This window comes from Triturus cristatus, chromosome 9, assembly GCF_964204655.1.
Source record: "Triturus cristatus chromosome 9, aTriCri1.1, whole genome shotgun sequence".
Lineage (NCBI taxonomy): Eukaryota > Metazoa > Chordata > Amphibia > Caudata > Salamandridae > Triturus > Triturus cristatus.
This window is the reverse complement of record NC_140592.1, coordinates 619,549,262-619,572,084: the sequence shown is the minus strand read 5'-3', so window position 1 is coordinate 619,572,084 and position 22,823 is coordinate 619,549,262. Positions and strand designations below refer to the sequence as shown.

General features: G+C 41.7%; 1 protein-coding gene across 2 annotated transcripts in view; it reads right to left on the bottom strand.

Annotated features, from left to right (window-relative positions):
• The window catches only part of NPAS1 (neuronal PAS domain protein 1), a 500,301-nt gene that overhangs the window by 164,596 nt on the left and 312,882 nt on the right, over nucleotides 1-22,823 (bottom strand). For both annotated transcript variants that reach the window (XM_085625659.1, XM_085625660.1), the window contains one exon: nucleotides 4,562-4,651. In XM_085625659.1, the coding sequence (XP_085481785.1) occupies nucleotides 4,562-4,651 (90 nt within the window). The remainder of the gene's footprint in view (nucleotides 1-4,561; nucleotides 4,652-22,823) is intronic.

The following is a 22,823-nucleotide window of genomic DNA, read 5'->3' as shown; positions in this document are numbered from 1 at the left end:
ATGACACGCTAGAGGAACATTTACCTGTGCTTTGTGGACTCGACCAGTGCTTTTGATCTTGTGAACCATGCAAAACTATGGTAGGTGTCAACTGTTATGGGGGCCGCAAGAGATAAAATGTGTCATCTCTCTCACTTCTGTATTCATCGTTAATAAACTGCATACATTTTGGGGAAAATGGGGAATGCATTGAGAAACTCCAAGTAACACAGGGCATTAGGCATGGAAGTGTCCATGGGCCACTTTAGTGCTCACTGTATCTAAACGCTGAGGATGGCTTCCTGCGGAGTATAAAAGCCGACACGCTTAGTGTGTGTACCCGTGATGGAGGGCTTTCTTCTAGGATGGCAAATGGTGTCCAGCAATTGATAAACAACTTTTGAGCCTTCATGGAGGGTAGAGATCTAAAACTCTACCTCACTAAAACCTATACCATGGTTTGTGGCAAAAGATTAAAAAAGAGAAAGAGTCATTATGTTCAGGGTCAAAAACTCGAAGAAGTAAAGATTTTTAATGACCTCAGCATAATGTTTTCACAGAGAGGAGATTGGACACCACAAAACGGTTAAACTAAAATTCATAAGGCCCGCTGGAGCAGTGAACAGTTTTGCCAAATAGATAGGTACAAATCCCTTAGCGAAATCACGAAATTGCATAAAAGTAAATGCCTCCCAATTGCATTATCTGGATCCTCAGTTTGAGGTCGACAAACTGCAATGTTCTACAGACAGAGGAAAATATATTTTTTTCGTAGGCTTTTGGCTGTGCCAAGTTCAACCCCTGCCTACATTGTACATTAATAACTTGACATTGGGTATATGGAAGATGCCAATATTCTTCCTACAGCTGGCACAGTATTTGGATGAAATAGGGCACCATGTTCTCTAGGGACATCATAAGGGATTGCCTCGGGCTTGACCATCGCGAAAAGATACCATGGCTTCAGTATGTAAATGCAAGAATTGGGGAAAGCCCAACCATTTTCCACCCACATAGTATTGTGAAGTTCAGCAAAAAGGAAATAAGATATATTTACATGGGGAGAAGAGAAACCAATATGGGTCAGGAAAGAACTATTTCCACTGTGGATAGATACTGTATGGGTTTATCCTGACGGGATCCAAGGATACCTGGTAAATGTGACCAGTACCCAGGATAGCCTACTGCTAACAAGAATACGCCTAGATCAGCTCCACCGTCTAGTGGCTTTCTCTAAACCAGACTTGTGGCCTCTGAACTTCTCAAGCTGCCCATATGATGGAAAGGCTAGAAAAAAACCAATTCATTTTATATTATTTTGTAATTTTATAAAGATATTATTTCTTGTAGACTACATCCCCTCTTTTTGACTCAGGGCCTTATTTATTATCAAGGGGGCTTTAACTTCTTAAGAAATCTGTCTAGTATCAAACTGTGTTGCATAGTTTAGCTTACATAAAGCAGGCCCTTCGAAGACATAAATCAGTCACATTTTGACTGCCTATGCTATGAAGACAGTTGCTCCGGATATGGTGGCGGCAAATGATTGCCTCACGGCTTGTTTTCTCGGTAGCACTTTATAGGATTGCTTTACGTATAGGCAATGTTCTCCTCTTTGCACTTTAGAACCCTGATTACTCTGTGGACGGCCCTTTTAACTAAATGTGTCCTTAATGTAAATGTAAATGTAAATGTAGATGTACTTGTATAGCGCACGACTACCCGGAGGCATCTCGGCGCTTGTACGAATACCACTGAGGAACCCTTCCTGGCCTTTCCCTGTGAAGTGTCCACTCCTGGGCACCCCCAGGGTGAAGCCAGGAATCCTAGCGTTGTTGGGGCCGTTGTGGAGATTAAGCAAGCTATTGCCCAGAGTTGCAGAGTGGGACCCATAGGAGATGATATTTTAATATGTACATAAGGGATTCCTGATATGATGCTATATTTACTTTGTTCCTTTGAACTATGAGCTTTCACTAAAAGGCTGAGGCCTCTATTTTTTTAATCTGTTTTTTTGTGAATATCTGTATTGTAAAACCTTGCACTGTGCTGCTAATTTTATTCAAACCAAATGTATGTGGATCTATTATGTGATTTGTACTTGTTTTATTGTGCTTTTATGGATTTGAATCCAAATAAAGACTCTTGATTGATTTATTGAGTTATGACCTATTAGATTGGGAGGAGTCAGACAAACCTGTCAGATTGTTTTTTATCTCCCTCTGGGAATACATTTTGCGCCACCCAAGTGGCGTGACAAAACTTGAGGGGGGCCCTCCTGGAAGGTACATGGAAGGCCCCCCTCTGGCCTCAACCAGGAGCTGTCAGGCCAGGGTACTGTGCTGAGGGGCGCCCCTGGAGCTCAGCCCCCCCCCGCACCATGGGGGCCGCGGGGGCCTATGTTACACCACTGCCCCACCCTTGTGCTCCAAATCAATAGCACACACAGTAGTTGGTATTTTACTATCCTATGATTATTTAATATCTATCTAGTAGTATTTGTCTACAAATCGTTTGCATCAGAATGACCATTATTATTATTATAAATAACTTGGCAGATAATATTCAGTTTAAAGCAGATATTACATACATCCCAATCCTATCTCCGAACATGTCGCAAACCTGTTAGGCTCTCCCCTACCAAATATATGAAGCCATTGTCAACCATCTACTTTATATTGCTGCGTTTATTTCCTAAGCCTAAATGATGGAAGCCATGTATAGTTCCCTTACAGTGCATCATGCCTTATGCTGTCCTTTGGTCGGCAGTTGGAAGTCTGCGATCCCTTCAGCAACTGGTCCACGTCGCTAACTGCGCCCCTGCGCTGGTACCTTATATACCTTTATCACTACTGATGTCTTATGGAGTGAGCATGGCTCCCTTGTGCTCTTCTCCCGCTATGCTTGTGAGTTGACCAAGCAATGCCCTTTGCTCAGTGCACGGAAGCGAATGCTCCTCTCTCCCTTTTTCTATCCAAGATGGATCCCCGCAAGGCCATCTTCCCTCGCAGCCGCGACTATAACGCGTGCTCCTGAGAAGTGGAAACAGCCCCCACTCTGCTGGGTTAGTTTGAAATGTGCCAGAAAACACTGAGCTTCTAAACTGACTATATGGTGATCCAGCAGACGCGTGTTAGCATTGATGGTCAAGCAATCACTCTGCCTTTCTTTCCCCTAAGCCTGTTGCGTGTGCCCTGAAATGCGAAGTGCAGCAGTGTTTACATGCAGTCAGGCCTGTCATGCATCACACGGAAGCCCTGCCACATACAACAATGGTGACATGTTTGATGATAACTAACAACCAGAAGACAGAAGTCATAGACAAAGCATGACTACCCAACCCTCTTGGTATGGGATGTACATATGTTCTGGTTACAGACAATGAAGGTCCCAAGAAAGGATGCCCACAGGAGCTGGGATGCTCCAACACCAGGCTTTCAAACACCAACTGGAAAGGGGTTGTAAAAAACGATGTGCAAAGGGTGTAACATTACAGGGCTTGACATGCCACAACACATAAGCAGAGCCATGTATGAACATGATTGCACCCTTTCTAGAGAGCTGAAAATACAATTGCCCTCACAAGCGCAGTGTTTAGAGATCTGCATGTACACTATCCAACATTACTGCTGTTCACAAATATGCAAATAACTTGTGTATGATACCAAAAGGCAGAACACCCATATCCAATCCAGAAAATAACACACAACCATGGTGTGGTAACACAAATACAACACAATTCTATACATTTATGTGCCTGTGCCCGGTCCACACATTCCCAGAGCCTGCAGCGCACAACGTTTTGCCATGTGAAGGGTCTCTGGCTCACAGGTGGTTATTTATGTATCTTTTTCACTAATTTATTTATTTGCTGTATAGTACTCGTTGGGAGGGTTGGTGGTTAACGCCAATCGCCAAAGAGGCACGGCCCCTGGAAGATGACCCCGTATAGGGCCACCTGGTCTTACTCCTCCGCTCCTAACGCCCAGGGCAATAAAATAGAGGTGTGACTGACCCTCTCCCCGTATGGTGTCCCCAAGTGTTCAGCTCACGTCCTAGCAGGGGAGCAACACTAGGATGCTGTCCTGTGTATGTCGCGCTACATGCAACATGACCAACTGCAAATACAACACAATTCTATACATTTGTGTGCCTGTGCCCGGTCCATACATTCCCAGAGCCTGCAGCGCACAATATTTAGCCATATGAAGAGTCTCTGGTGCACAGGTGGTCTTTTAGCAATGCCCTCCACTCAGGCAGCATGCCTCCTAAAACCATGAGTTGGGCCGGACTGGCCGTAACGGGCATCAGGCATTTCCCCGGGAGGCTGGAAGGGTGGGGGCTGGTTATGCAATGGTGGGGGGCGGTTTCGTTCCCGGGAGCCAGTTTTGCAGTTCTGCAATATCGGCCCCCAGTAACAAAAGCAGCAAGCAAGCGTTTCCAGACTCCCGGGGCCTGGCAGTGCTTCACTACGAGCTGGCCCGAGAAAATTGCCAGGGCTGCTTTGGGTTCCCAGTCCGGCCCTGACCATGAGTGTCACCACCTGTCGGCAGAACATGGGTTCCTGAACTTGTCTCCTTACCTGGGAGAGGCCAAGGTAGATGGACACCGTCTCAGAGATGTAGAGAAACTTGCCCTCTTGGTTCACCGTGAACACAAACCCGTCCAGGGACTGTGGAGGAAAACACGGAGAGTTTAGTATTCTCAGCAGAACTGCGAAACATGACATTTATTTCAGATCACATTGCAGCAGCCCACGCGCCCGCCCCGGATAATCCACTTTCTCAAAACACACAGTCACCATTCACAGGTACATGCTGCAATTTTCAGGGCTGTGCGCCAGTGCCCTGACTCTCAAGCAGAACAGCTGGAAGCTGATGGAAAGGGAGGGATGTGATCCCAAGAAAATGGATCTGCCGCAATGCTACCTGACTGTTTCCTTAACAACGGAGGAACAGGCAGTGCATATTACCACACAGACACCGGCCCTTTACTCGGAATTTCTCTTATGGGATGAGCTAATTTAGTGTGTAGACGATGCACAGTTCTTTTTTAAGGGCTACATCAATGTTTGCACGGAGAAAGGGGCAGGTATGCACAGGCGCGCAACGCCCATTGGGCTCAAATGGCCTCAGCCCCCCGTTGTGTGTGGCAGCCCGGGCTGAGACGGCCTTCCGGGCACACACAGCTGCAACCGAGTACTACACAGGTCTTTAAAAGACCATTTACTTGCTAACGAGGCTTTGTTGTGTCTTCACCCCTTTTTAGAGCCCCTGCATCTCCGCTTTGCCTATTGCTGGAAGAATCACCCCCACCAGAAATTTTTAGTAGCCCCCCGAAATTTGGCTCTAGCTGCGCCTCTGGGTATGCATGTGTAAAGTGGGTGAATTTTCTCTCGCGTGACAAATGACGGGAGCTTCGTGGTGAAAACGTCAGTGTTGATCAACATTTGCGCCAAAAAAGCTATAATCCGTGCAGGGTCAGACTGGGACAGAATGGAGACCCAGGCATCAAAATAATAGGGACCCCCATTAGTGAGTCAGATAGTTAAAATAGTGGCCATGTTTGCAAATCAGGACTGTTTTGAACTTGTAAAGTCACACTGTCAGGGGCGGACTGGCCTATGGGGCAATGAGGCACTGCCCTATGGGACAGATCAGTGTGTGGTCCGGTATTTACTGCAGTTGTGGGCCTGTTTTATGAACAGGTGGGCCGGTTTTTACTGCTGATTTCCCTGTTATTACTACTTTGTTTGTTATCACCTTCCCTAATGGGGAGCACTTTTATTTTGGTACCTGGGCCTATTTTTTTCCCCAGTCCCACCCTGCACACTTTATAGGAGGTTTGCAAGGTATGGGAAAGACCTGAATTGGTTCTTGCTGCAGGTAATGTTTGTGTTAAAGTCGTGGAAATCAACAGAAAGAAAAATGTCCCACTAGATCATAAAAGCTGCCCAGAAACAGCCAAAAAAAACAGCCCAGTATTGACATCTCAGAACAGTTCTTCTGGCGCTGCCTGTTTGGCTTGCAGGGAAGTCAGACCCTGAATCTATGCAAAGGAGGAGTAACATGGCGGGAAAAGCGCACATACTCAGGGGGTTATTTGCAAGCCCTTTGCGCAGACAGTGCGTCGCTTTTAATATGGTTAACAGTCAGCAGCGGCCTGTGCAGGTAAGAGTGGTACGGCCGGGTTGTGGGGGTGGGGGGGGGGGGGATTCGACAGACGACCACGAGGGAAAAATAAATAAATGATTAATTTTCTCCCGTCGTCATCTGTCGAAATCCCCCCCACCCAGCCCCACCGCCCCAACGCTCTTACCTGCATGGGCCGCGCCTGGTAACAGGGATGCACTGGCGGTGCAAGAGGCTTGTATATTAGCCCCTCAATTATTTACACGCAGTCAAAGCTACTAAAATAGCAAGAATGCCTTTGTGTGAAATCGTAACACCAAATGAAATCTGGTGTAAACAATGGTGAAGCGAAATATCACACGACATTACTACGCATAAGATGTGTATTTTCTGTGAACGTACAGATTTTATGTGGCTTACAATAGGCAGTTGTCACCATGTATGCATTTGTACTCAAGGGTGTCCTTCCACTGTCTTTTCCCATGTCTTGTTGCACAACAGTTGACATCAAGCAACACTGCTTTTTAGGTTTCGCCTGACCCAGCGCATGCGCTGGTCTGGCGAGACTTATTGAGAGGGCTCCAAAAAGTGCTACCAGGCCAGCCTGGAGCTACAGTGCATGTGCGCGGGCGCGCGCGCCACGCTTTACCGCAATTACTTTCACTTTCGCGGCCGCACGGCCGCTGTGCATAGCCAATAGGTCTCGCTTTTGGGACCTTATAAGTATTTAGTTATGCAACTGTTGCATGGCTAAACACTTATAAGGTCTCAAAGGCGAGACCTATTGGCTATGCCAATGCTTGTTGTTTTTACGAGCACCACTGGTGACATCGTCGCCACGTGACCCTTTGTAGATTTGGCGCTGCACAATTCTTCTTTGTTTACACAATGCAGCACTGCATTTGTTTCACACGGTTCTTCGCTGCAGGAAAAATAGTAAATGTAGTCCCTACGGTTGTGTTCCAGGAATAACATAGAATTACGCTGCACTTACTGGGTCCCAAAAAGCCATGCTAAAATGGACATGTGCAAGAGAACCTTGAGTAAAAGGGTTAATGACGGGCAATACAAATACATTGCATCATCACAAAGAAGTAACTTTTTTGAGTATTCACAAAAATTTGGATAAGTGAAATGGGCCAGGTGTAGGTTTGTAAACAGTGCACTGAGGTGCGCCTCACCGTGCAGTATTTCCAAGTTGTGCTCAGTGTAGGAGGGGGCTTGTATGCAAAGAATAACACTTCTGGGGAAAGAAATTTTAAGTAGAAATAAATTTGAAGCTATTGCTTTTTCCCCAATCCTACCAGTAAGTCATGTACTCATAGTATGCATTATGGAACTGTAAAGTCGCGAAAATGGGTAGAGGGTTCAATGTGGATAGCTATGACATGCAGTGTTGTGCTCAACATAGGTGATGCATAAATTATGCATAAACCGCCCTTACATGTTTGTGAATTAGCAAAAAGTTATGACTAGAACATAGAAATCCACCCCAGGCCCAATTTCATGAGCATGCATGTAACGCCTCATCTGGACAGTTCTGTATCAACCAAGGCGCTGCTGTGTTGAGTTAAAGAGCAAACGTTCTTACTTCCCAGCCTATCACCATAATTATATTTTATAAAATGTTAGCCATGTGACATAAAGGAAATGTCGTACAACATGCACAAGCGTTAAGACAGAGTACATAGAACCTAACACCATATACGTCAAAGATACGACAAGATAATGACATAGCGCAATGGTTTGTAACCTTCTGACTTATGGGGACTCCCATTAAATCCCTTCTGACGCTGGGGACCCCGGCCTAAGCAATTTCTATGATTTGAACTGCCAAACAATACACGGAAATCAGGAAACAAGTTCATGACAAACAAATTCACTAAATAATGACATATTTTATTTAAGTCACAAACAAAAAAAACAAAAAAACAATATTTTAACTTTAATGAGGAGGACGAAGGTTTTCAAACTGTAGTTTTATTGCTAACAGACAAAGTGATATGCTAGACATCTGTGTACCACTTTGTCTTGTTTCCTCTTAATGCATGCTTTCTTTTGTTGGCGGGTACCAATGCTTTAATTGAGGCAACCAATTAACCACACAACATTCTGATTGTAGTACTCCTGCTGCTTTCATACTAATGATAGCCATTTTGCATAGCATTAAAAAAAATTCAATTTTCAATTTTTATTTTCTTATTTATACACACTTTATTATTCTGCTAATTTATTTAATTTTCTAAACAATCTTAGACCCTCCTGAGTAACCTTCTCGAACTTCGCAGGTTAAGAATTGCTTCCTAGAAACACCCTGCTCTGTTCAACAAAAGAATTACCAGTCTGCTCCAACATATCATCCATTGATTTAACTCTACAAGCAGAACATAAGATGCTTAGTGAGTCAATTCTAATTTGGACATGTAGCATTTTTTCTTTCATTGATTTCAAGCAGAGGCTAAGAATAGTACAGTCACATTCTAACGGAAGGAGGGACATATTTATTATATATTTAAACTGGAACTTACTCGACCAAAGCAGCACAAAGCAACGTTTGTGTTGAAAACCCAACTCAAAGCATTTGCAAAAAGGGCTTAATGGGGAGGAAACCTATTTAAACAGGGGGTAACCCTAGTAACACTTCGGCATCTGGGTAAATTCACAAAATCAAATAAAGATAATAATGCCTCGGGATAAATAACCACACTATACAATAGGATATAGTGACACTTAAATTATCCCTTCCTATAGATATAAATCTCTACAAAAATCTATCATTTTTTTCAAAAATCAATAGTCAAAAGCAATTCTATATTGTTTCAAGTGCTCGTCATTGAAACATACTTTTCTGTATTTATTTTGTAAATTTTGTTCAAAATCTGAAAGAATGTATTCTTTTTTTCACATATATACAAACATTTACATCACATAAACATATATATATACACAATATTTACATTTAAACATACAAACAAAAAGTGTATTTTTTTCTTTAGAACTCGTCGCCCTTCTAATCAATAAGGATGCTCCTTAAAATGTTCCACAATGAGCATTCCCTTAAATAGTAGATCACCCTGCCGGAGCAACTGAGAGGTTATTTACTCCAGCCGCTGTTATTTATAGTACTCCTAACTTATTTCGTACTATTTTAATTTTTTGCGGGTATCTTCAAATTATCTGTCGATGAGTTTCAGCCCCATTACTCTCGGGCCTCATCAGGACTAGGGCAGTTGAGTGCACAGTTTTCCAAAAATCCACCTAGAGGATCAAATACACCTTATTTAACCACATATGTCAGAAATCGCTATTATTTACACATATATACATAGGAACATGAAATCCAAATACACTACACTGAGATATTTTACATACTGGTTTCTGGATTGGCGGACGGTAAAATAAATATGCACCCTCGTGTGCAAAAAAACCTTTATCTTCCGTGGTGTAATGCATCACCGGAAAAGTCGGAAACGTGCAAAGTGCCCAAGAAAGCCTCCAAACACCTCATTCATCATTACTAATAATTCAAACTAAAATGAACAGGTAGATATGTAAACAAATCAAAAAGCTATATATACTAGTTCCCAGTTGCTTTCCATATGCTTAACCGTCATCAATTTCTTTATTCTTATAGACCAGGGAACTAAAGACAAAGAGAACTAGAATGAGTACGATTCCTATCCAACCCGGCTTTAATTATTAACGTACGCTGAAGGAAACCCTGCCATATGGACAATTCCTCCGCATTAGGAGGAATTGTACCAGTAAAGAAGACTACTTTACCAATACAAAAAACCTCAAGGATAAATTAATAGCCCAAGGCTATCCTAAGAGATTGGTGAAAGTTGCTCTTAAAAGAGCATGGTACACACCTAGTGAAGTGTTACTTATCCCTAATCAACACGATAAGAATACTCCGTTGACATGCGTATTGACGGACGACCCAAAAGCAAACGAGTTAAGAAAATTATTCAAAAAAACTGGAAACTAATTGAACCCTTAGGAATCCCCAAACCTCTTTCTGCTTTAAAAAAAGGAAAGAATATTCGGCAACAACTGGTGAGAGCGGCTAGACAGACGGAATCCCCCCAAAAAGATCTGAGAGGCTTACTGAGTTTACCTCCGGTGGTTGGACATTTCCGATGTCAAAATTGTGTGGCATGTAGGCTAACAAAAGATTCCAAACAACTAGACATTAATGGTCAGATACATTATCAAAAAGTATTTTCTAACTGTAATTCTAAGAATGCACTGTATTGTATAAAATGCCTGTGTAATAAATGTTACATAGGCCAAACGACACAACCCATAAAAAAGCGGATTTTGCAACACAAATCAAGGATAAAATGTAAAGTACAAGGGGCTCCTTTAGTACAACATTTTCAAAACCAGAATCATTCAGAAAATGATATAAAATGGTCAGTACTATGTGTGACCGGAAATGTGTGTGGAGAAGTACTTCAAACTAAACTCAACAGACTTGAGGTCAGACTGCTTGAGAAATATCATACTGCCACGATGGGCCTCAATGACAAAGATGAAATTGGGGCACTATTACAAAAATATCTTCGTATAGTAACTAGAATAGGTGATCAAAAAGATTCGGTGAGTATAATATCAGTTCTATTACATTTGGAATCTGAATCTGGATATCATGTATATATTAATGTTGGTAACTTTGGACTGGTTCTCAACATGGTTGAGAAGATTGTAAGGAGTGGCGGTACGATATTGGGCAATAAGGTGGTTTTTAGTCATTCACATTTATTAGCGTGATGCAATAGTAGATTATCGCCATTTGAGTCTTTTTTAAAATTATTTATCATTTTTATTTTGATATTCTTCACATTTCGTTTTTGCCATATTTGGTGCGACACTCGCGAGTAAGGAGTTTTGTTCCCCTTCTTTAAGTAAATATAACGTGAGTCCTTCTTCGCGTTTCATTACTGTTCTAGTTAGGTACCTCTCCAGTTTTGATGGCCCGTACTTCCGTGTATATATTGCCTTCCGCATCACGTGACACGATGCACGCTGAAGATGCGGCATGGCGATGGATTGTTTCTCTGCAGAATAAACCCGTAATAAGGTAGGAACCGCGTTTCAATACGCTGTAGTTTAAGAGTTTTTTATTTAGGTTAAGACGCTGTTAGAACAGTCTCCCTTGGTTTCTTTTGCAGAGGGGACGTGATCGTCAATATGGTCAACTTGGAAGAGACCGCGGCATTTTGAACAGTCTGCCCATACAGAGAAAGTCCATATTACTCAAATAACATGAGAAAGTGGGGTTTGAAAGCAACTACGTGAGTAATTAAAGCCGCGTTGGATAGGAATCGTACTCATTCTAGTTCTCTTTGTCTTTAGTTCCATGGTCTAGAAGAATAAAGAAATTGATGATGGTTAAGCATATGGAAAGCAACTGGACACTGGTATATATAGCTTTTTGATTTGTTTACATATCTACCTGTTCATTTTAGTTTGAATTATTAGTAATGATGAATGAGGTGTTTGGAGGCTTTCTTGGGCACTTTGCACGTATTCCGACTTTTCCGGTGATGCATTACACAATGGAAGATAAAGGTTTTTTTGCACACGAGGGTGCATATTTATTTTACCGTCCGCCACTCCAGAAACCAGTATGTAATATAACTCAGTGTAGTGTATTTGGATTTTATGTTCCTATGTATATATGTGTAAATAATAGCGATTTCTGACATATGTGGTTAAATAAGGTGTATTTGATCCTCTAGGTGGATTTTTGGAAAACTGTGCACTCAACTGCCCTAGTCCTGATGAGGCCAGAGAGTAATGGGGCTGAAACGCGTCGACAGATAATTTGAAGATACCCGCAAAAAATTTAAATAGTACAAAATAAGTTAGGAGTACTAGAAATAACAGAGGCTGGAGTAATAAACCTCTGAGTTGCTCAGGTGATCTACTTTTTAAGGGAATGCACATTGTGGAACATTTTAAGGAGCATCCTTATTGATTAGAAGCGCGAAGAGTACTAAATAAAAAATACACTTTTGTTTGTATGTTTAAATGCAAATATTGTGTATATATATGTTTATGTGATGTATGTGAAAAAAAGAAGAATACATTCTTTCAGATTTTGAAAAAACTATACAAAATAAATACAGAAAAGTATGTTTCTATGACGGGCACTTGAAACCGTATAGAATTGCTTTTGACTATTGATGTTTGAAGAAAGTATAGATTTTACTAGAGATTTATATCTATAGGAAGGGATAATTTAAGTATCACTTCATCCTACTGTATAGTGTGGTTATTTATCCCGAGGCATTATATCTTAATTTGTTTTAATGGGGAGGAAACAGCACAAACTCCCGTATTATTCTACTCAATACTCAAGAAACTACAGTAGCATGACCTGGCTTTGTATGGGTCCTAGCAGTAAATAAAATCAAGCGCAAAAAACGAGCAAGTGGAATATTCCATGATATTCCCATTCCCATTCCCTTTTGCCATTTCTCTAAGTGTACACATATGAGTGCAGGCATTTTTAATGGAGGGTGTTACTCAGGTACAAATGTCATGCAACATTACCTGTTCACCAATGCCCCATTGCACAATGCTTAGCCTCATGCACAAACAAGTTGCTTGCTACACGTCCAGAGGCTGTATTACACAGCCGTATTACACTAAGTGCCCTAAGATGCAACGGGCATTTGTGACCGCTTTGAGCGCCCCCAGGGCACTTTGGTATTACAGAAGGGGGGGGCAGATGCTTGTGCAGCCCCTTCTATAATACTGAAAGCACTGCCACACATAAAGCACCTGCGATTTCTCATTTGCATGGGGGAGTGTCCCTTGCAAATGAGGGAATCCCTTTGGCACTATGCCCGCACCCTACAATAGATGTGGGCGCAGAGGCAAAGAAGCTCCCCGGAGGCAAATTGATTGTGCACCACCTAAAAGGCGCCTCCTGATAGCAGCCCTCTGGAGGTGGGAAAGGGGGTCCCAGGGACCCCCCAGACATCGCCTTGCAGGTGGGTGCTGTCACTCACTGCACCTGCCTGCAAGGGGATCTCAATCACCTTTAAAAGTACAGGGGAGTTGCCGCCTGCACAGTTAAACACGGAGCGGCTGCTTCAAAGCCGCTCCGTATTTCACTTGAATATGCTGTCCCCAGGGCATCACGAGTTTGTGGCTGCCCTGGGGTCTGCGCATTCTATATAATAGGGTGCACTTTCTCTGTTTGCGCCCAGCGCACTTGTTTTAAGGTGCACCAGGGCACAAACAGGGACAGTGCACCCCATACATAATAGGGCCCCAGGTCTATTTATGTGAGACATAGTTCGAAGACGTTCCACAGTCATCGATGTTTTTGGCACAGTTGGTGTAAGAAAACTGGCATACCTTGAAAGCAAAAAAGTTCTAGGAGGCTACTGTGGTTATGATGGAATTAGATTCACCCTAAATGATATTTTATGCAGCACTCCCGTAAAACATATCTGTTGAGGGATATCACCTTAGTATCAAGGTGCAGGCAAAGGCTGTGGGCATAACTGCAAAACACTTTAATAGCTGAATATCAATACTTTGCAAAAAAAACAATACCTGTCATACAGTTATTTTGCCTGTCATAAAACCTTGTTTGACTCGTTATGATGTTTCTATGTGCTTATGTATGTGTTGGTATTTCTATGGCACAAACAAAGCTGTGTAGCAAAGCCAACTCACCAATTGCATAGCTTAAAAAATGTATTGAGACTCTCAGAGGAACGGGCGAACCACCATTTTAATTTGCATTGGCAAAGATTGTAGGGCTGGGTTTAATGTATAAACACATGCAGCATTCACTCATTTGAAGGAGACACTTGACAGGGAGCCAGTAGAAGCGGGGAGAGAGAGCCATCGTTGTAAAGTAGTTCCTCATACAGTTCAATGCAAGTGAAGGAAGAATGGTCCACCCAAACAGCCAATTGCATTAAGCGAGAGATGAATACTCCACAGGGTTAGGCCAAGATGTGATTGACAAAGTCCCCTGCCAAAGGATCGAAGACGCTGGTCGAAGAATGCCAGTGTTTGAAAGTGGCAGAGCCAAAGTCCACTCTATGTATATTGCTGGCAGTAAGTCTGCTTGACAACTGCCCTTACAAACACAGTCTTAAAAATGACTCTGGTACTGAGGCTAGAGCAAAATACAGATGCCCAGCTGTTTAAACTCAAGATTGTAACTCCAAAGACTCCTTGACATGAAAAACAGGTAAAAGTCCCAGTGAAGCTGGGTTTCAACTACCACATCCACAGTCTCGCAGAACTTTGTGATCATATTTTTGATTTTAGCAACCCTTTTTGATGTGTTTTCAATTTCCTATATATGAAAATCTTGCATGAGCTGGAGAATTCTTCCCACAGGAAGAAATGTACCAGTGTATCTAGATCACTGTTAGAATGAACCTGATTACTACTCCAGCAAGAAAGGTTGTTCCAGTGTACATGAGCAGTGTCTTGTTGCAGTCAATTGAGTTTAAACCCTCTATGCTGGACTGTACCTGTGTAAAGTCAGTTCTGTGAGGATAAGGTCAAAGGAACTCTCAAAAGCAGCAGGATGCTAATGATCAGGATGCAGTGTCACAGTAGAGTAAAATTACTACTGCCACATGCACGACTGGACCATCATGCAAAGACAGTGCCAGAGTACTGATTGTTTTATGCATGCAGTGTGTGTACCTTTGTGTGATGTGACTAGCCCAGTGTCTCAGTGTTCTATATTTATAGTGGAACAGGAGTTGCATCAATGTACCTTAGTGTGTACAGTTGTGTGGTATTTATCATTGTATGATGTGTTATATTGTGCACTGTGTCTTGCTGTGCAATGTGCAAAAAAAGGCATTTTTGAGGTGAGAATACTATCAGATGTATACTCATGGCAGAAGCTGCTGTTCTTCACTAAGCATTGTGAACTGCTGTGCGGCATTTATTATAGGCAAAGTGTGAATGATTGTCTACTGTTCATGTAATGTTTATCATTGTGTAATATGTACTATTGTGATTGTCTGTGTTGGGCAGTGTGTATTAGCTTGCAGTATGTATTACTATGTTAGTGCCTAAAATTTGGAAACAATCGGGTCCGAAACCATTCAGCCCAAACTTACAGCTAGGACCCTTCAAATCCAGGTGCTTGACAGGTGGGATGAATCTTTGCCACCGTTTTCCAAATTGGAGATAAACAGAACATGCAGCTCATGCATCATCAACTGTCAGATTTTTAATTTTAAGTCAATTATGATAAGTTGAATGGAGTTTCCAAAACCTTTATTTATCTTTAAGGAGTTAGTATGATTTCGTAATTTTGATTCAAATTAGTCCAATTACAAAAATATCGCAAAAGGGATGATTATTAGTAGCATAAACAGATTGCTCCCTAAAATAATTCAGTCCCTATTCTATTTCGATCCTAACCTACCCAATACAGATCCCATGAAGAGTCTCTTCTGGAAAAGAACAAGATATTGGGAGCATAGATAAAGTATTGAACTTCCCATAAAGGCTTGTTTTGGAAACTCAGCCAAGTTCCCCACAGCTGCAGCTGTAACTGCTAAAATAAATCAGTGATAGAGGAAGTATTGCTGCAGTAGCATTGATCAAAAGAATCTGAGTGAAAAAGAGACTAAGTCAATGTCAGCAGAAGCTTACAGTAACAAGGACAGAACGCCTGAAGCATCAAGTGTCGAGCAAGGTAAAGGGTCTTTTCAATAAATCCAAAAATCACTCCTCTGTAGCTAATAACACTTGATTATTAATATAAAATACACAATAATGTAATGATAATTAGTAGGTGTACATCGTTCTTAGCCGATGGAAACCACTCATCTGATGGTGTCATCGACATGCGCTACTTCTCCATCTGATTCTCACGGTAAGCATTCACACCGGTACATTAGTTGATTACTGTTTCAATGTTTCGATACTGGGGGTAAGTTCTCTTGAGAACCTTCATACCTAACTATTAGCTGTGTTCAATGTCCAGTTGTGAATACAAAGGGCTAGTCACAATGCAATGAAACAAATCTATCGACAATGCCCTGGTTAAGCATACTCATGATATATATCTTATTTGTTCTCTATTCATTATAAATCCACAGCAAATTCAACGTTAAAACAGGGTGAGTTAATGTGGTGTGATTAACAAAAAGAACATAATCTTAAAGTCAGCACATTCCTTAGTAGGATGCTGGTGCTAGGCAAAATGTTCTAAATAAATGTCTATTTAGCTGTGTGCAACAGTCGAAAGAATAATGGTTTGGGCCTAGTTACAGAAGCACATTGAAAATGATATCCTTCTACATTTTTCTTTTCACGTTAATTTTCCCTACACATTTAAAGCAAGCGCATTTTCCCTACATGTGTTTTATAAATGCAGTTCTTTCAGCAGAGTTTAAATGCATCCTAAAAGGATTCTTTCATGTTTTAGAGCAAGCACACTTTCACTGCTTGTGTTTTTATAAATGCAGCTCTTTAGCAGGGTTTTAATGCATTCTGAAGTATAATTCTAGTAGGGTATGCAGGTCGAAATTACATTTTCAAAAATAATTTTTGTCCATTGTGTGTGCTGTTGCCTGTTTAAAACATTGTGGTGTGTATCAATATATGGTGTGTAACATTATGTGCGTGTAACTATGTGCTGTGAGAATTGATGTCTAGGGAGTATTATTGTGTGATAGCTATTGTTGTGGAGTATGTTTCTCCTTGTGAGTGGTTTACTCCTCAGATTCCACCTACTCATCGCCTCAGTGTGGGGTGCACAACCTCTCTAAGAGAGGACCATCGCCTACTCTGTTGCAACCTGTGACTGTATGTCAGGACCCTAAACACTACAGAATTGTAAAAACACAATATCACTTTGGATTTAATTGACCATACTGGCCCTGCACAAAAGTACCTAAAGAATACAAGCAATCTACCTGGTATACTCATTAAACAAACAATGTTTCTTCAGGGAGCAGCTAGATTACTAGATTCCACACCATGTACTATATGAAGAATCTATCTATTTTATTAACATAATAGAAAATAGTTTTTTAAAATTATAAAATTGATATAGTGCTCATTCAAATCACAATTCCTTGAACATTAATTTCATATAATCTGGCTGTAATTATACATCTTTACTGCATGTTTCCACATAATCATAATTGAGCTATATAAATGTGTTCAAAGCTTTGCTTTCTTCCTGTGTTATAACACTTTTTAATTGATTTTTCAGTTAAAATCAGTGTACAGCCATCACTCAGTTTAGTCTTGATTAATACACGGTATATAATGAACTTTACACTATTCATAAATGGACCTTTTATATACATTTCAATTCCTAGTGGTAGACCCACCACATGCTCCATATCTTACGATACTTTTGTCGACGTCCCCTTGATTTAGAAACATGTTCTTCTGCCTTTGCACAGTAAACCACAAGTTGAGTCCATTTTCCTGAGGAAGAAGCCTTGTCCTGGCACCAGTGAGGGCAATGTCTCTTTTTTCTTTTTAGCAGGCCACAAGCCACAAAGAGTCTTGTTCTCCTAGGACCCCCTGATTTGTCCACTCTCTGTACACAGTTATAAAGCTCAATTATAATTATGTGTAAATATATGGTGAAGATGTATGAATACAGTCCGATTATATGAAATGAATGTGCAAGGAATAAGGATTTTACAGAATTTTGTATCAAATATTTGCTTTTAAAAACTATCATGTTAATAAAATACATATATTTTTCAAAAATACAATACAATACATATTATAATTTGTGGAATCTACTAATCATCACAGACTTGTGTCAGGATGAGAGTTCGGTCATACATTGCAGACAAGGACACGACTACAATAGGATACACAGTGACCTCCTTCATCTGCCCTTTCCCTACTATACTTTTAGACCTGAGTGCAGCATTCCACACGGTGAATCACCAAATCCTGATTCACCGTCTCATCAACCTGGGAGTAGCTGGCACTGCGTTAAGTTGACTGCGTTAATTCCTAAAAGGACGATCATTTCAGGTTTTTCAGGAAGACGCGTGTTCCAAACCGCGGCCTCTCCGGTGTTGTGTTCCTCAGGGCTCATCCTTGAGCCCCACGCTATTCAACGCATACATGTCCCCCCTAGCCTCGATTGTAGCTCTTTTTGGGATCCATATGGTCACCTATGCCGTTGACACCCAATTGGTCGTAGCTTTAAATCAACCCACACATTACTCTATGACTCTAAAAGCATGCCTCATGGAAGTTGTAAAATGGATGTGTCTATCCCATCTGAAATTGAATGGGGAAAAAACAGAGATCATGACCCTGGGCAACTGTGATAACACAACACTTGGAACCCTCTGGCCAGCATGTATGGGCCCAGCTCCCATGCCCAAGCAAGAAATAAAGAGCCTGGGCATTTGGCTAGACCACAATTTGACTTTCGAAACGCAAGCTAGAAAGACAATAGCAACCTGTTTTGGCCTGATCAGAATGGCTAGGAAAGTGCTTCCCCTGCTTCCCCCCATAGCTAAGAAAACCATGGTGCAATCCCTCCTATTGTCAAGGTTAGACTACGGCAATGGGCTCTATCTGGGAGCCCCCACCTCTGTGATCAATAAACTACAGATGGCCCAGAACTGTGCAGCTAGATTGTTGACGGGAACTCCCAAATTCCTGTCTGCAAAATCAGCCCTCCGCCTACTTCATTGGCTCCCAGTGAAAGAACGAGTTATGTTTAAAGCTCTCTGCATAGTCCACAGATCCTTGCAGGGGACTGGTCCACCTCTTCTCTCGGCGATAATTCAGCCTTATAAAGCTAGGAGAGGACTGTGCTCGAATGATCTCCACCTGTTCACCATCCCTAGAATCAAACGAGCAAGAAGTGGTGGTCGACACTTCTCTCTTAATGCCGGCAGGCTGTGGAACGCTCTGCCCCTTCACCTCAGGAAAGAGACTGTTCATCTTACCTTCCGGAAACAACTCAAAACCCTCCTTTTCCCTGAATTCTGATGCTCCATCGGATTATGAGTGCTCGCCTAGCGCTGGGAGGCCTTCTGGTAGCCATGCACTCTACAAATGTCCTTTTCATTTCATTTCATTTCATTGTGTAATGTGTATCATTTTACTTTGCATAAGTTGTGTGTTGTATAATGCTGTGTAATATGTATCATTTTGTTCTGTGTATTATTGTGCTAAACACTTACTTAAATTGTGCTGTGTGCATTGGTGTTTAGAGTGTTGCAAAGTGTATTGTGTTGAGGTATGCATGTTGTGTTGTTCTTATGGTTCTGCTTCATGCAACGGCATGGGCTATGTAGTGTTTTGCGGGTCTATAGTTATGCTAACTTCTACTGTAGTGTTTCCTAACCTTTTGACTTCTGTGGACCGACATTTCATCATTACTGTAACCGTGTTGGAATCCAGAGACACCCACTAAGTAATTATGAGAAACCGGTGACCATAGCCTAAGCATTTTTAATAATTTGAACCACAAAAAAATACAAAACAAGCATTCATCAAACAATTACACCAATGATGACATTTTTTATTTACTTCATAAACAAATTTTTATAAAATGTAAATCTGAATAGAAAGATTGGATCTTCTCTAAATTCAACTGAGGCCACTCATCACCCATACTATAGTATTTTTGATGCACCTTCAAACATTTACAGCATTTTTTAACATTTTCAGTTGTACATTGTGCTTCTTTTTATACCCTTTATTAATCAGTTAATATTTTTTCATTTTCTCAGTAGTCAAAAACCCTCTGAGTAGGCTTTGTAGACCCCCAGTGTTCTACTGTTTCTTATTCTATGGTAGGTATGGTTGGACACTCTATGGATATATATGATGTGCTTCGGGAGGTCAAAATCATGATCACAATTATGCTGATGGTTGCAGTTACTGTGCTTCCCTGTGTTCTGTGTAGCTTTGCTTGGTGTGTTGGTTTGTGGGGTATGCAGGGGTGCAAGGTGTGTTTTGTGTTGTTTGGTGCACTGTTCCCTGTTTCTCGTTTTCTAGTGCGTAGAGGTCTGATGTACTAAGAGACAGAGTACAACAAGCATTGGCATAGTCAATAGGTCTTGCTTTTGGGACCTTATAAGTATTTAGTTAAGCTGCACAATATCCTTGGTGCAACAACATAAACTGTTGCATGGCTAAACACATATAAGGTCCCAAAGGCGAGATCTATTGGCTATGCCAATGTTTTTTTTTAACAGAGAGCCAATGGTGGAGGGGAAGTGCAAGGTGCTGTTTGGGCAGCAGCTAACTGTGAATGACAGTTGAACAGATCAGTGGATGATGAGTGCTGACTCAGAACTCCTCAATTTATGGTCATGTGTGCATTTTTCATTTATGATTTTTTTTTAATTACCTACGGCCGGTGAGACAGCTAATTCTGTGTCTAGTCCGAAGCTAACATGTTATGTAACTCTATACATATCACAGTAAGAGTAGAGGCTTTCGGCGACTGAGTAAAGAGCGGTGCAGATGCAGCCGGCAGAGCAGACTGTGCATAGGTGGTGGAGCAAGGCCAAGCAACATGGTATGTCCATGGTTTGGGTCACATTTGCAAATCAGAAACAGCAAAGTAACATTTTACATTTTTAATCACTAACTCATTCCTTAAGGTAAGAAAAATCTCCCACCTACTCGCTCAGCAACTGCACTCCATGGATGATCAACACAAAATTAAACATTTCTCAAACAATGTCTCATAGAATTAAGTTGCCTTCATAGGAACTTTCAGTGGAAGTCCTTGAATAAGATACTTTGGGCATGTGACGGAAGCTTCATTTACAATACACACTCACTAACACAATAGTTCATTTTAAATCATTGACGTCATTCACTCGAAGCTCTACAGAAACAAAAGGAGAGATGGTTTGCAAGGGGACACTGATTTGGAGGAAGAATTAGCAGAACACCTAAAACTGCATCCATATTAAAATAAATGCGGTCTCAAATAAAAATGTCGTTATAAAGAAGGGTAAACCCAAAATCAAGGGACCTTGGTGTAGAACAGTATAGAACGTGGTAGTCCCAGTACTAATACATCAAAAGAAGTGTAAAAAAGGGGAAGCAATGACATTAAATCAGATAAAATAAATCAAGAGAATTTGAATAAGTGCTTGAGTGTTATTTAATCACACTCTACACATAATGCAATTTTTAAGAGCAACGTTTTACAAACATCATTAAAAAGCCGTAGTTGATGTGCCCAACTAAGTGCAAGGGGAGGGGGGAAGTGACTTGAGTGAGGTAGTGAGGCAAGTGACAAATAACTCTAATGGGTATCACAATCAAATTGTTGGGCATACTATTCATTGCCACATATTCTTAAAACAGTCCAAAACAGATAGATAACAATCAATTACGTAGCCATGTACAGTAGAAAGTCACAATGCGGCATGCACTGTTGGCAATACTGGCATCAGTAATATGTCGACGTTTCGACCCCTGAAACTAAGTAGGTTTTTTCAATCCTTACTCGCGGGGTCTTCCTCAGGACAGAAGTGAAAGTGGAGGGGCAGGGCCACTGTATTTGAAATGAAGGGAAAAGCCTTGTAGGCGCAGGAAGTCGTCACAGGCAATGGGGGCTTCAATGGCTCCGGGATAGGGGGGAGAGAGAGAGAGCGATGTACACTCGACAAAGGGGGAAGAAATCCATATTATTCCTCCAGTGCAATATGAATACTGCTGGAAACACTGTGGCCAGAAAATCATCGGTCAAGGAGTGATATCAATCACGGTTGGCTGCAGCGGGTTACTTCAATAAATCCTTGTACGTGCTTCCTTGCTTGGAGAGTCGTGAAAGTGCCGTGAAAGTGACACAGCCACGTGGCCGTTAAAGTGACAGTAACTGTAAGGGTGCCCGCTTACTGGTTGTTAGTTCTGCATGAGCCCGAGGCAGCAAGATTTCAAGCACTAGACGCGCGGCCGCAAAATGCGCTCTGTGGTGGGGGAGGGGCGAGCAAGACAGAGAGGCAGAGCGAGGCACGTGCGCTTGGGAGAGCGAGAGGAAAGACAGATGGCGCCTCTGCTTGTGCCTGTGCGTGTAACAGCATGCAGTATGCCACACAAAAGCTGTGGTAGGCTTTTTAAAGCCCGCTCACTAAATGTCTCGCCAGAGCAGCGCATGCGCTGGCTCAGGCGAGACCTGAAAAGGAGTCGCTAATTGTGCTCTGACTTTTTGCGACCTGTCTCTGATTTTGTGATGCTACCTAAATACTAATCGATGGCAAAGCAAAATCTCCAGTCACAGGGAGGGGGGGTTGCAGAATGACCTGCCTAATAAATATTAATTAGATAGGTTGCTATTTGAGAACATCTGTGATTTGTTACAAACAGAGTGGAGGCCTACAAGAAACAATATAGCACCATCCCTTTGTTTGCATTCCTAAATGTGATTTATTTTTTTAAGCACCCTGTATTCAATAAAGAAAACTGATCTATTTAAAAAACAGTTTCCCATTTGAGAGCACCGCCTTTTGGTTGTTGATAACTGAGGAATGGTACTTTAGCAACCCAAAAATAGTAGGGGAAGCTCCCTTCTCACCTTCTCTTCATAATTATGATTTGCAATGGATTGCAAAACGTATTTTGCGAATCAGCGAAGCTTAGAAAATGCGCTCAGCACATAGAAAAATGCTCTTTTGTTGTCGCAATCCCCGCGACATTACAAATCTGAAGGTTTGTTCCTGATAATAGGGAACAGCATGTGAA